The sequence below is a fragment of the Salmo salar genome, chromosome 14 (assembly GCF_965601325.2).
Source record: "Salmo salar chromosome 14, fSalSal1, whole genome shotgun sequence".
Classification (NCBI taxonomy): domain Eukaryota; kingdom Metazoa; phylum Chordata; class Actinopteri; order Salmoniformes; family Salmonidae; genus Salmo; species Salmo salar.
This window is the reverse complement of record NC_138304.1, coordinates 70844252-70859953: the sequence shown is the minus strand read 5'-3', so window position 1 is coordinate 70859953 and position 15702 is coordinate 70844252. Positions and strand designations below refer to the sequence as shown.

Sequence of the window (15702 nt, the reverse complement as noted above, 5' to 3'; positions counted from 1 at the left end):
AGAATCTGTTCAATACTGTAGTTCATCTTAACTTACACCCTTTTTTACAAGTCACAGCAGTTGGGTACGTCAATTACTTTAAACCAGCTGCATCTCCATGACTGCTTTAGAATTTAGATTTCACCTGAGTGAAAAGCAGTACACAAATCCTATTCATCACAGGTGATAAAAACCTATTAGGGACCCAGTGGTCCTGGATTGGTTCATACCACAGCCTTAGCGACACGAGTGATGCGCCAACTAGAACCTCTCTCCAGCTTACTGGAGTGCCCGTCTGTTCTATGGCAACGTGAACTGTGGGCTAGGGATGTTAGTCCATGCAGGGTGGTTTATTAGGCACCAACTGGAATAAAGATTTATTTTCTGTTGCAAAACTAAAGAAAATCAGAATGCTGTTGCGCGCCGTAATGAAAATGTGCTCTGGAAGAACGAGGACAGTTTTCACAAACGGGACTTTTATTGTCTGACAGTGCAAATTAAGCCATAGTGCAGTAAAAAGATACCCTTCAAGCAGAAATATTCAGTCCTCACACTAAACAGCAGTGACCTTTTATGAAAATGTTGCCTTGGAGTTCACTACAGGCTCTTTTTCTCTGGTGGTGGATTGGTGGGATGTCCGTTCAGGAGAAGGAATATGTCATGGGATGTGGGGGTTTGGAGTTGGAAGCTTCACTCCTTGGAGGCCATGTGCAGACACAGGTCAACGACCCGGTTGCTGTAGCCAAACTCGTTGTCGTACCTGTGGAAAAGAGAAAGTTAGAGAATACACAAAACCATACAAATTACAGAAAAGGCTATACTAATTCAATGATTGTTGTAATTCTGTGCCAGCACACCATTGATTGCATCTGGGTGAGTGACATACACCCATGAACTGCATTCAACAATGTGGTCCAACAGAAGTAATTCATTTAAGGTAGGCAGTCCACTCCTTTTCACACCAGCTGCCACACTAGGCATTGTTTGCCACAAGTTCAAATTGTTGCCCCCCCCCCCCACTTGTGTTGCATTTCACCATCCCACAATAACAAGACGTTATATTTAATAAGTTATTGTGTTTAGAATTTTTTTGCCTGGTTTAGATTGCAACTTCCCTTTAATTTGAGTTTGTCAATGTTGCTCAAGGCTCTGTTCATTATATATACACACACTGACTTTTGTAATGTTATAACAGCACATTCACTGCAATGCAAACAATACACCGCTGTACATCAATGAAACATTGAGTGGGTGGACACATGGTGAGAGATTGCAAGGGTGTGTAGGTTCCTGCATACATACCATGAGACCAGCTTGACAAAGTGGTCGTTGAGCGCAATTCCTGCACCGGCGTCAAAGATTGAGGAGCGGCAGTCGCTGTTGAAGTCTGTGGACACCACCTGCGGGGGGGAAGCAACAAGCCTGGAGCTTAGACATTTCAGCCTGACTTTGAGGCCCCAGGCATTAGAGTAAGGAAATGTTGCCTGTTCTTGGTGCACTTCATCCACATATTCCATGTATTCCAGAACTAACACAGCAGAGTAAAGTGGTCAGCTAATAATCCCACATTCAAATCAGCTGTGCTAGTTCTGGAATACATGGAACGGCTTGGGACTGAAGTTGGGGGAAACACTGATCTAGACCAGGGTTTGTCCAAACTTCACGTTTTGGTTTTTGCACTAGACAGCCGATTCAAATAATCAAAGCTTGATAATGAGTTATTGGAGTCAGCTGTGTAGTGCAAAGCAAAAACATGCATTGAGGCGCCAGGTCAGTTTGGTAAACTGATCTTGACTAATCTAGTTGTTTTACTCATAGGAAATAGTATACAAGTGCACACTAAGAAAAAAATTAAATGACAGATTGGGACAGAGTGGAGAAATGTACCTGGTCCTCTGTGTATCCCAGAATTCCCTTCATGGGTCCTTCAGCAGCAGCCTTGATGACCTTCTTGATCTCGTCATAAGGTGCCTAAAGCAGACAAACATGTTAAAAAAGGTAAACCACACATGTATGAAGTGCCTGTTGCTGTAATGCTGGTAACTTACCCCAAACTCCCAGTTTAACCCTAGTAGACAAGCAAAAGCATATAAAGTGGTTCGAGACTTACAGCCTTCTCAAGACGGACAGTCAGGTCAACCACGGACACGTTGGGAGTGGGGACACGGAAGGCCATGCCGGTCAGCTTGCTGTGGGTTAGAAAGACCAACAAGGGTCAGGAGCCACACCATTAAGCAGTTCAAGCATCTTAAAAAAAATAAACTTGTCCCTAGTAAAAAGCACTAGGGTCATAAATCCCAGCAGTCATCCCATAGTCAAAACCTCCATTAAAGTGATCCTGATTGGTTCATACCCGTTCAGCTCGGGGATAACCTTTCCCACAGCTTTGGCGGCACCGGTGGAGGCAGGGATAATGTTCTGGCTGGCACCACGTCCATCTCTCCACAGCTTACCGGAGGGCCCGTCAACAGTCTTCTGTGTGGCTGTGACGGCATGAACAGTGCTCTGGGGGAAACCAGTGGTAGGGGCGTTAGTCTAGGCATGGTTTATGGAGGGCACCAAAATTAAATGGATACGACGTTCCAGAATCTACGTTTTGGAAATGTTCATACCTCAAAAGTAGTCATTGAGATACACCCATGACTCATCTCAACCAACTACTTTTATGATATGAACAAACCAGAAATTGATAATTCATTGATACTAATAAGTGAACCAGGAGGGTTTGGATAGATTGATACACTAATGACCATTAATGTTAGCATTTACATCAGTGTTAATTACACACTACTAAACTCAGTAAAAAAAAAGTCCCTTTTTCAGGACCCTGTCTTTCAAAGAATTTGTAAAAATGCAAACTTCAGATCTTCATTGTAAAGGGTTTAAACACCGTTTCCCATGCTTGTTCAATGAACAATTAAACATGCACCTGTGGAAGTCATTAAGACACTAACAGCTTAAAGACGGTAGGCAATTAAGGTCACAGTTATGACAACTTAGGACACTAAAGAGGCCTTTCCACTGACTCTGAAAAACACCAAAAGAGACACCCAGTGTCCCTGCTTATCTGCGTGAACGTGCCTTAGGCATGCTGCAAGGAGGCATGAGGACTGCAGATGTGGCCAGGGCAAGAAATTGCAATGTCTGTACTGTGAGACGACTAAGACAGCGCTACAGGAAGATCAGCTGATCGTCCTCGCAGTGGCAGACCACATGTAACACCAGCACAGGATCGGTACATCACACCTGCGGGACAGGTACAGGATGGCAACAACTGCCCGAGTTACACCAGGAATGCACAATCCCTCCATGCACAATCCCTCCATCAGTTCTCGACTGTCCGCAATAGGCTGAGAGGCTGGACTGAGGGCTTGTAGGACTGTTGTAAGGCAGGTCCTCCCCAGACATCACCGGCAACAATGTCACCTATGGGCACAAACCCATCGCTGGGCCACAGGACTGGCAAAAAGTACTCTTCACTGACGAGACAGTTGTCACACCAGGGGTGATAGTCGGATTCGCGTTTATCGTCAAAGGAATGAGCGTTACACCGAGGCCTGTACTCTGGGGGATCGATTTGGAGGATCCGTCATAGTCTGGGGCGGTGTGTCACAGCATCATCGGACTGAGCTTGTCTTCATTGCAGGCAATCTCAATGCTGTGCGTTACAGGAAGACATCCTCCTCCCTCATGTGGTACCCTTCCTGCAGGCTCATCCTGACATGACCCTCCAGCATGACAATGCCACCAGCCATACTGCTTGTTCTGTGTGATTTCCTGTGTTCTGCCATGGCCAGCGAAGAGCCCGGATCTCAACCCCATTGAGCACATTGGGACCTGTTGGATCGTAGGGTGAGGGCTAGGGCCATTCCCCCCAGAAATGTCAGGGAACTTGCAGGTTCCTTGGTGGAAGTGGGGTAACATCTTACAGCAAGATCTGGCAAATCTGGTGCAGTCCATGAGGAGATGCACTGCAGTACTTAATGCAGCTGGTTGCCACACCAGATACTGATTTACATTCCATTTCTGTTAGTCAGATGTCTGTGGAACTTGTTCAGTTTATGTCTTGAAACTTATTTTTTTACAAATATTTACACATGTTAAGTTTACTGAAAATAAATGCAGTTGACAGTGAGAGGATGTTTATTTTTTGCAGAGTATACATTCCAGTAAGTACCACACGTCGACAAAGTCAAAACACTGAAGGAAATCTGGTCTTACCATGAGACCCTCAACAATACCAAAGTTGTCGTTGATAACCTTGGCGATGGGTGCCAGGCAGTTAGTTGTGCAGGAGGCATTGCTGTAAGGACGTCACAATTACTATCATACCAGCACAAATGTTTAATAAATTAAATTTGTGCAACAAACGCATTCAAGACTCATAACAAATGCACCATTTATTTAAATTAAAATATTACCTCAGGACTGAGGGGAAGGAGTCTAAATAATGCACACAGTGCGTGTTTGTTTCAGCCATTCTTTGTACACGGTATCTTTTGGCCACAGGGAATTACCACTGCTCTTTAAAGATGAAATGAAGGGGGGGGCTTACCTGACAACCTTCAGGGAGTTGTCGTACTTCTCGTGGTTAACGCCCATCACAAACATGGGGGCATCGGCGCTGGGGGCGGAGATGATGACCCTCTTGGCACCTCCCTGCAGGTGAGCCTGTTGTGACGGTTAGGGTTAGAGGGCAAAGGACATTGTGGAATAGCAAAGCCAGTGAATGAACCAAGCCAGACAACCTTTAAGCACATAGTTAAAAAAACAGGTATGTTTAAAAGCAGTAGTCTAGAGGTAAAAAAAAAGTGTTCATGTAAAGTGGGGTCACTGCACAACATGCCTACCAAAATTATAATGAACGCTCGCCAATATCCTAAACTATATAAAAATGTGACCATGGCCTTCCTACTGCTAGTGAACGGATGTACTTACAGAAGCTTTATCGATGGTGGTGAACACACCAGTAGACTCCACAACATAGTCAGCTCCAGCCTCACCCCATTTGATGGCAGTGGGGTCCCTCCTGAAGATGGAAGTTGGGATTAAGAGCCACAAACCTAGCATTCAATTACAGATATCGAATGGTTCCAATTGGTGTGAAACCCATAGGCATCCTAACATAAGTGGTCTAGACCGATCAAGCACTCCCAAGCGTCAGCCTTGGCACGCCCAAGAGTCAATGGGGCAGTTTCCCCAGAACCAGTGAGACATTTCCATTGAAAGTGCTTTTTAGTCCACCTCTAAGCTTCATATGGGTGCAGGAAACCATCCAAATGTGTAATTTGAACTAATGTACTTAAAAGAATAAGGAAAACCCACTCATGGAAAACTGTGATGTGGAGGTTTCCAATGATCAGCTTTCCACCCTCCTGCTTCACTTCACTGTGCTTCCAAACACCGTGGGTAGAGTCATACTTGAACATGTAGACCTATGGAACAGGGGCAATTACAGTCAGTCATGGTACAGTAAAAACCTGAGAAGGTATAGTTTACATTTTCTTAAGTGTACTGCACTTCTAAATGCAGTATAAAGTTCTCACCATGTAGTCCAGGTCGATGAAGGGGTCATTTATGGCGACAACCTCAACTTTTCCACTCTTGGCGGCAGCACGGGTCACCAGGCGCCCAATACGCCCAAATCTGAGAAGCGAAATCAGATAGTTTTATGATTAATCCCCATGTATCCATATGACCACACCAGCAGGTAGCAGCAGCCCTATACTGACAGCTCTACAAGGCCTTCCAACCTTGACTGATAACACCACTTGACATTTGCAGCCCAGAGCCTTTGTTTATGCCTAATATGGTTGGTGCAGCGTGACCAGAAGTGACGAGAAAGTGCGGGTTGAGGACAAATTGGAAAATCAGGTTAGAAAAGACAGATTTGAAAGCTTGGTTGGCCTGTGCAGTTACATTACCCACCAAAAGCAAATATATTTTGTCCTAGTGTTTAAACTAGATTAAGCCACAATGCCATCAGTGGTGTAGGTCTAGTTTCAGCATAACTTCGGTGAAGTGTTTAGCGCAATCCACATAGGTATGTTCACTTAGGTTAAGTAAATGAAGTCTGATGGTTACTGTGTAACTCAAGCAGATTAATGACAGGACCACAGTCAAATACTGAATGCAGGAGACTTCAGTTTGTTAGCGGTTGAGAAATATTTAAGGTCAATAAGGCATATGAATCTAGATGACACTGAAAGTAAACTGGATTCCAGTCTAGAATCGTTTTCAGTCTCAATTTAAAAAGATGTCAGTGCCGGGCGGCTGAAGTATTAACTTCCATGTAGATACCATCAGCAGTCAATTAGTGCAGAGCTGCCTTGTGGTATATATTGAGCAATCAAGTTCAGAGTGGATACTAAAACTGAGGCTTCACTGTCATGCATTGTTATTATCCTTGTTATGTTTAAACTCATTTGAACTTTGTCCAGTGACGCAAGCTGACACACCACCAACTACAAGGGTGTCCTGTTCACAAGGGTCAATGTATTGACCAACAAAGGACTCAGTGCGTCAGAACTGAGTAAAAACAAGGTGAAAAACAAGTGCCCATTTGGTAACATTAGGAGGTAAACAGTTGGTGTTCTGGAGCAAATCCCTTGTTATCCATTCCCATTAACAAGTCCTGTTCTAGTCAATGAAGTTGTCACACTCAACGCATCCATGACATCAGTTGAGGGAACTGAACAGTCAGGAGGATTTATTGCACTCAGTGATAAGACTTTAGTTTCCACACTGTATAAAGGTCAATCAGCACAACAGCAGAATTGGAACAATCTCATGTCACTGTTTCCGGTTTAAAATGGGCAACTGACTTCGACTTCATGTTTATTTTTAGAAAGGGCCTATCATATCCAACTTTAGTCTTCGTGCAGCTCAATTATTCAGTCATTGGGCTCCTGAGTGGCGCAGCCGTCTAAGGCACCATCTCAGTGCAGGAGGCATCACTTCAGTCCCTGGTTCAAATCTAGGCTGTATCACATCCGGCCGTGATCGGGAGTCCCATAGGGCGGTGCTCAATTGGCCCAGGTTTGGCTGTCATTCTAAATAAGAATTTGTTCTTAACCAACTTGCCTAGTTAAATAAAAGGTTACACACAAAAATATATATATATTAACTTACAGCCCTGTATTGGCCAAATAATGGTTAGAAGGATAGGATTGTCTAAGAGCTCCTCCAAACAATCTGAGCTCTAAACTTTAACAGAGTATTATTAGATAGAATAAAGACATGACAGCTGAGGAGAGGCTTTCTACAGGAGTGTTGCAGAGGCGGTGTGACACCCAAACTATAAATAAGTAGAGAATGGACAGGGAAAGTGTCCAGACTTGGCTTATGAACTAGTAGCTACAGTATGGCTTGAACTGTCCGCCACCTTGGTTCTGAAGTACACAAACTGTATCAAGGGATTTGTGCAATGCAATCCAAGGTCTCTTGTGACCTTTTAAAACTTGGTTGTCTAGCTTTTATACAAAAGCCAAATTCAGCCAGTGTTAAAATACTATAAGACTTTATTTAAGCTAAATATAACAAAAGCAACTTACCCATTGATCCCAATCTTCACCATTTCGCCTGATATGGTCGCCTCGAGTGGCGCCCGTCTGAGCAAGCTGAAAAGCACCAGTCAGTGTACCACGGCCCCCTGCGAGCGCTGCGCCCAGGGGCTGGATCAGCGGGGTGAGCCAGTCCCTTGGGCCCCAGGGGAGGGGCGATGTACGTCAATCAAGTCACTGACTAAGTCATAGAAAGAAGAATATTTTTAAATAGCCATGAGACAATCGAGTCTGTGGCAGTGAGTCATTTATAAAAATGTACACAGTTCACCAAACTGTCTTAGAAAATGTTGAAAGAAAATGAAGTGACTAAATATGCATGCCAAAGAACATTTACAAACACGATGCGCAGTCATAAAAGAAAGCAATTCAAAACGCCAGATAAGCCTAGGTCTACAATGAGTAGTGCGTAAATCACATACAATAAACACATACATGAAACTGTCATTTAAAGTTAGTTTTGAAGGCATAAGAAACAAATAACGTTTAAAAGTACCGTTCTTGTATAGCCTCTGTCTGTCCACTTGTTTGCAAGGGGAAGCGGGGACGAGCAAAGGTGCGCTTGCATTTTATCTTCCCATTGAGTCCTTGGACACGCCTCCGCGTCCGCACGCCCTGCCAGAGTGTCAAGGTCGTTGTCGCTTATCAATCGACAAGGAAGTACAGAACTAAAAACCTACACCATTAATTTGGACGGTGGGTGCATCTTGGCAAAATCATGTTTTAAATCATTTTCAGTCTAGTTTTATATTCCATTCATATAATAATCAATTAAAATGGTGGGTTTGGATGGATTGATTAACTAATTTCTCCATTACAATACATTTCTGGAGGGTGTGACACAATAGAGCCCCAAGGTGGAGGTGTCATAATACCCATAAAACCTAGCATTCAAACAGGGAAATGGTTCCAATTGTTTTTCCACCATTCATTTTTCCCATAGGAAATATTAGAAACACTTCAAATAAGGGCTGTGTTTCGGGTTGCCCTGGTGTAACATTTTGATAACCAGGTAAATCTCTCCGACCACGTGACTTTTATCAAAATGACATTAATTGACGTAGTCAATATAACAATTTGTTCAGCACTTTTGAAATGTACAGCGACATAATTCAGAACATGGGCCGTTCTTACAGTATTCTCCCTGTACACCAAGTCAGAACCGTAGGATAAATAAAGGGGACATATAAGCAGACAAGGGAAGCTCTTATAATATTCAATGATTACATTTCTCAAAAACATGTTGTAGGCTACATGTGCACCACCAAGTCAGAACAGTAGGCTGAATTATGAGGGGAAAAGGGACCAAATTATTAGGGTGAAGCACATGCGCTACTAACAGCTTACTACACAACATACACTTAGTATTACTTTCTTGGCTACAGTATACATATCTCCCTGGAATATTGCATAATTTATGCAGCAGCATACAATACATTTTTGGACTCACCTTGTTGTGCTGTGCTCACTTGAATAGGAAGGTGGCACGGCGGTTCTTCGTGGGAAAATTTTGTCATCAAACTTTGTCATCAAAGTCTGGCATTCTCTGGATTTGTGGTGCTTTCAAGACAAATGGGAACTCTTAAAAAAACAAGGTTGAATCATGATGATGTCAGTGATCTTCAGGTCAGAGATGTAGAAAAAAAGTTCCCAACTTGCCATTCCGAGTTGGATGACCGTTCAAAACGTATTTTCTCCGTCTGAGATCATTTTTTTCTGAGTTCCCAGTTGTCTTCATCTCACTGAAGTCTGAGATTTCCCATTTCCGAGTTTCCAGTTGTTTTGAGCGTGGCAGAAGTCATGCGTGAATGACAGCATGGTCAATGTTGAATGTGTATCCTTTTAAGCTTGGAAAAGAAACCCTTATGCCCAGACTTGGACCACACACCCACTCCACTGAATAGCAGGTTAGTGATTGCTTTGCAATGCTTGCAGTTGGCCACTAATTCCTTCCAAACCACTCATTGTTGAATTTGCAATTTTCAACTTGTTGTGTAAAGTTTATGTCCAATGGTCGATGAGCATCGATACATTTTATCTATACTTTCTCTTCATTATTTCTCTTCACATTACAAGGATTGAAAAGGATTTGCCAGGAGATTGTCAACTTGATTCATGATGTTGATTGCTAGCTTGCTAGCTAAGATTTTGAAAGTATGATGTTGACATGATCAGTCCAATCAAAGCTACTGTAGATATAACGTGATTTGACATCATTGTATCTGTGGCCAATGACCTTGAGCCTTCTTGGATGGCACTTCTAATGTAACTCTATGGCAGCACCCAAGAGGCTTGAATTTTCAAGCTCTACCCGTAGATTTTGCGGTGACACTGTGTCCCCATGAGTGACAGAACACTGAGCCAATCACAGCGCAACAAGAGAACATTACCAACCCCTAAACTCCATATTTTCTGCTGGCAGCCGCACCACCACAGAAAGCACAGTAGCTGCATTTTGGAGCTGCCTTACTCAAGAAAGCAAAAAGGAGACCAAGTTTGTATGCGGCTTTATTAACTCAATTATAATTTTTTACATTGTTTGTAAACTGATACGTGACACATATAAATGCAAAAATAACATGCAAAACCCTGAATGATGGGTCGCCACTGATTATGACTCATACTGTGGTACTCTATTGCGAAGCCTCCGGAGGTTTTGCAGAGGCCCAATCAAGCGCCATACCACATTGCCATGTGCTTCCCAAATGTTTTAACACTGCGGCGGCTGTATTGACATGATTGGTTGATGGTAGGTGGGGGCGGGAGGTCCTGTATAAACACAAACTCACTTCCTTGACAACTTCCTTCACAACAGCTCTGCTCTGCTACACAAAGCGCAAGAAGTATGAATGCCCTGACTTCTGCAGAGGCCAAATTGATGTAAATGCTGTTCGGCCACTGCAGATATCGGATTGACCATGCAGAGCCTTTAAAAGGTAGACTCAGCCAAATGAAGTTACCAGAAGCATGCCTGCCAGATCTTACAATGCCTGTAGGCAGGTCTGACATTTCTGGGCCCGCCCTATCGAACATCCTTACCTGTCCAAATAAAATATTGAAATATTGATCATTTATTTGACCAAGTTAACGTATCCGAGTGAGCAAAACAGTGCCCCTCTGTCTAAGTATGTGTAGACTATGTATCTGATGCTTTTTGGCAGGAATGAAATGCTTTTTGACATGTCCCCCCCACTTTCTGAAATTGCACTTTTGTTCCCCCCAGTTTAATAATTGGAATGTAATACAAAACGTGGCAACGGTGTGCTTTAGGACCATGCGGACGCCTCCGAGCAGTCAGGAAGGCTGTTTGGAGTGTTTATCCGACTGGATAAGAAATTCTAACAGTTATGTCCCCCCCACATCTAAAACCAAAGTTGCTCCCCTGCTTTTTGGACCAAAAGAGTATGGAATGTCATACTATTACTGGCAGACATAAGATAAGATACATGGGCTACATATAGAGGGGCACTGTTTCTTGCTCGGATGCTTTCTCCAATGACATCGTTTCAGCAGAGAGGAAGAGACAAAATGAGAGGGCTCACTCTCACCAAAAGCTATCCAGAATAATCCCAATGCGTTTCTATGGGCGTAATATGCAGACCTAAGCATGTTGCCTGCCTTGTCGCCATTGGGACAAAGACTCCCATTGTTAGGGAGGAGACATGAAAATTTGTCAGTGATAAACATCTAAAATATGTGTGAAGATAATGCTTTCAGTATAATGTAAAATTTGATTTGAAATGTTGCAACAAGAAGGGGAAGAGTGTGTGGAAAACATATGGTGTGTCTCTCTCCAGAATGCAGGCACTCAGCTCTCCAGAATGTGTTCAGCTCTCCCACCAATTATTGTACATTCATTGTTTTATTGTGTGAATTGTTTGCCCTATGAATTTGTTTTGTTTTTGATCAATTCCCCATTACATACACTACCGGTCAAAAGTTTTAGAACATCTACTCATTCAAGGGTCTACATTGTAGAATAATAGTGAAGACATCAAAACTATGAAAGAGCACATTGAATCATGTAGTAACCAAAAAAGTGCTAAACAAATCAGAATATATTTTATATTTGAGATTCTTCAAATAGCCACCCTTTGCCTTGATGACAGCTTTGCACACGCTTGGCATTCTCTCAACCAGCTTCACCTGGAATGCTTTTCCAACATCCCAAACCATCTCAATTTGGTTGAGGTCGGGGGATTGTGGAGGCCAGGTCATCTGATGCAGCACTCTATCACTCTCCTTCTTGTAAAATAACCCTTACACAGCCTGGAGGTGTGTTTGGGTCATTGTCCTGTTGAAAAACAAATGATAGTGCCAAGCTAGATAGTCCCAAGTCCTAAGCCAGATGGGATGGCGTATCGCTGCAGAATGCTGTGGTAGCCATGCTGGTTAAGTGTGCCGTGAATTCTAAATAAATCACAGACTGTGTCACCAGCAAAGCACCCCCACACCATAACACCTCCTCCCCCATGCTTCATGGTGGGAACCACACATGCGGAGATCATACGTTCACTCACACCATGTTTCATACAGACACGGCGGTTGGAACCAAAAATCCTAAATTTGGACTCCAGACCAAAGGACAAATTTCCACTGGTCTAATGTCCATTGTTTGTGTTTCTTGGACCAAGCAAGTCTCTTCTTATTATTGGTGTCCTTAAGTAGTGGTTTATTTTATTTATTTAACTAGGCAAGTCAGTTAAGAACAAATTATTTTTTACAATGACGGCCTACTATAAGGCAAAAGGCAAAAGGCCTCCTGCGGGGACAGGGGCCTGGGATTAAAAATAAAAAATAAATACAATATAAATATAGGACAAAACACACATCACAACAAGAGAGACAATACAACACTACATAAAGAGAGACCTAAGACAACAACATAGCAAGGCAGAAACACATGACAACACAGCATGGTAGCAACACAACATAATAACAACATGGTAGAAACATAACATGGTAGCAGCACAAAACATGGTACAAACATTATTGGGCCAGACAACAGCACAAAGGGCAAGAAGGTAGAGACAACAATAAATCACACAAAGCAGCCACAACTGTCAGTAAGAGTGTCCGTGATTAAGTCTTTGAATGAAGAGATTGAGATAAAACTGTCCAGTTTGAGTGTTTGTTGTAGCTCGTTCCAGTCGCTAGCTCAAATCAAATCAAATGTATTTATATAGCCCTTCGTACATCAGCTGATATATCAAAGTTCTGTACAGAAACCCAGCCTAAAACTCCAAACAGCAAGCAATGCAGGTGTAGAAGCACGCTGCTAGCTGCAGCGAACTGAAAAGAGGAGCGACCCAGGGATGTGTGTGCATTAGGGACCTTTAACAGAATGTGACTGGCAGAACGGGTGTTGTATGTGTTGGATGAGGGCTGCAGTAGATATCTCAGATAGGGGGGAGTGAGGCCTAAGAGGGTTTTATAAATAAGCATCAACCAGTGGGTCTTGCGACGGGTATACAGAGATGACCAGTTTACAGAGGAGTGCAGTGATGTGTTCTATAAGGAGCGTTGGTGGCAAATCTGATGGCCGAATGGTAAAGAACATCTAGCCGCTCGAGAACTCTTATCTGTCGATCTATAAATGAAGTCTCCGTAATCTAGCATGGGTAGGATGGTCATCTGAATCAGTGTTAGTTTGTCAGCTGGGGTGAAAGAGGAACGATTACGATAGAGGAAACCAAGTCTAGGTTTAACTTTAGCCTGCAGCTCTGATATGTGCTGAGAGAAGGACAGTGCACCGTCTAGCCATACTCTCAAGTACTTGTATGAGGTGACTATCTCAAGCGCTAAACCCTCAGAGGTAGTAATAACACTTGTGGGAAGAGGGGTATTCTTCTTACCAAAACACATGACCTTTGATTTGGAGGTGTTCAGAACACGTTTAAGGGTAGAGAAAGCTTGTTGGACACTAAGAAAGATTTGTTGTAGAGCATTTAACACAAAATCTGGGGAGGGGCCAGCTGAGTATAAGACTGTATCATCTTCATATAAATGGATGAGAGAGCTTCCTACTGCCTGAGCTATGTTGTTAATGTAAATTGAGAAGAGTGTGGGGCCTAGGATCGAGCCTTGGGGTACTCCCTTGGTGACAGGCAGTGGCTGAGACAGCAGATTTTCTGACTTTATACAGTTCACTCTTTGAGAGAGGTAGTTAGCAAACCAGGCCAAAGACCCCTCAGAGACACCAGTACTCCTTAGCCGGCCCACAAGAATGGAATGGTCTACCGTATCAAAAGCTTTGGCCAAGTCAATAAAAATAGCAGCACAATATTGCTTAGAATCAAGGGCAATGGTGACATCATTGAGGACCTTTAAGGTTGCAGTGACACATCCATAACCTGAGCTGAAACCAGATTACATACCCGAGGGAACACTATAGACATGAAGAAAGCCAGTCAGTTGATTATTGACAAGTTTTTCCAACACTTTTGATAAACAGGGCAAAATAGAAATAGTCCTATAACAGTTAAGATCAGCTTTAAATAAAGGACGAACTGTGGGTGCCTTCCAAGCAATGAGAACCTCCCAAGAAAGGAGAGACAGGTTAAAAAGTTTAGAGATAGGCTTGGCAATGATAGGGGCAGCAACCTTAAAGAAGAAAGGGTCTAAACCATCTGACCCAGATGGTTTTTTGGGGTCAAGTTTAAGGAGCTCCTTTAGCACCTCGGACTCAATGATTGCCTGCAGGGAGAAACTTTGTAGTGGGGGAAAAGGAGGGATAGTCGCATTAGAAGGGGTGGGAGATGAGGAAATGTTGGATGGGCAAGGAGGCATGGCTGAGTCAAATAGGAATCCTGACTTAATGAATTGGTGATTAAAGAGCTCAGCCATGTGCTTCTTGTCAGTAACAACCACATCATCAACATTAAGGGACATGGGCAGCTGTGAGGAGGAGGGTTTATTCTCCAGGTCTATAACCGTTTTCCAGAGCTACTTGGGGTTAGACCCACAAAGAGAGATAGGGGGGAGCTCCTTAAAGTAACTAACTTTGGCCTTCCGGATAGCCTGAGTGCACTTATTTCTCATTTGCCTGAATGATAGCCAGTCAGCCTGAGTATGCGTGTGCTGAGCCTTTTGTCTAATGCAATTCTTGAGGTGGAGTAACTCTGCAAGATTACGGTCGAACCAGGGGCTGAACCTGTTTTTAATTCAAATTTTCTTTATGAAGGCGTGTTTGTTAACAATACCACTGAAAATTGATCCCCTCTCGACAGAGGAGATCAAGATGATTCTATATCATTTTACAGAGGCCAGTTCATGAAGGAAGGCTTGCTCATTAAAGATTTTTAGCAAGTGTCTATGACAAATCAGGACAGGTCGTTTCACTGAGCAGACATTACGAACACAGGCTGTAAAACAGTGATCACTAAGGTCATTACAGAAAACACCAGACTGATACCTATCAGGATTATTTGTGAGGATAACACTGAGGAGAGTAGGCTTTTCTGGGTGTTTGGAGTCATACCTTGTGGGATTGGTAATAATCTGAGACAGTTTTAGGGAGTCCCTTTAGGACTTGGTTAGGTGGTTTAAGCATGTCCCAGTTTAGGTCACACTGCAGGACAAATTAAGACTCAGTGTAAGGGGCCAGGAGAGAGTATAGGGCAGCAGTTCGACCATGAAAGCTTGATTCACACAGTCTCCTCTGAACAGTCGATGTTGAAATGCGTATTTTACTTGAACTCTGTGAAGCATTTATTTGGGCTGCAATTTCTGAAATTATCCTCTGCAACAGAGGTAACTCTGGGTCTTCCATTCCTATGGCTGTCCTCATGAGAGCCAGTTTCATCATAGCGCTTGATGGTTTTTCCGACTGGACTTGAATAAACTTTAAAGGTTCTTGAAATGTTCCGTATTTACTAACCTTCATGTCTTAAAGTAATGATGGACTGCTATTTCTCTTTTCTTATTTGAGCTGTTTTTGCCATAATATGGATTTACCAAATAGGGCTATCTTCTGTATAGCCCCCCACATTGTCACAACACAACTGATTGGCTCAAACACATTAAGAAGGAAAGAAATTCCACAAATGAACTTTCAAAGAGGCACACCAGTTAATTGAAATGCAGTCCAGGTGACTACCTCATGAAGCTGGTTGAGAGAATGCCAAGAGTATGCAAAGCTGTCATCAAGGAAAAGGGTGGC

At 43.1% G+C, this 15702-nt stretch overlaps 1 protein-coding gene across 1 annotated transcript; it reads right to left on the bottom strand.

Annotated features, from left to right (window-relative positions):
• Positions 1 to 438: 438 nt before the first annotated feature.
• On the bottom strand, positions 439 to 7575 carry LOC106569991 (glyceraldehyde-3-phosphate dehydrogenase). The gene is made up of 11 exons (XM_082961132.1): positions 7533 to 7575; positions 5526 to 5625; positions 5305 to 5414; positions 4918 to 5008; positions 4535 to 4650; positions 4201 to 4282; positions 2333 to 2484; positions 2090 to 2168; positions 1867 to 1950; positions 1282 to 1379; positions 439 to 739 (listed from the first exon to the last, which is right to left on the bottom strand). Exons 1-11 carry the CDS (start codon positions 7553 to 7555, stop codon positions 670 to 672), a joined length of 1005 nt encoding a protein of 334 aa, XP_082817258.1. The 5' UTR covers positions 7556 to 7575; the 3' UTR covers positions 439 to 669.
• Positions 7576 to 15702: the final 8127 nt, after the last annotated feature.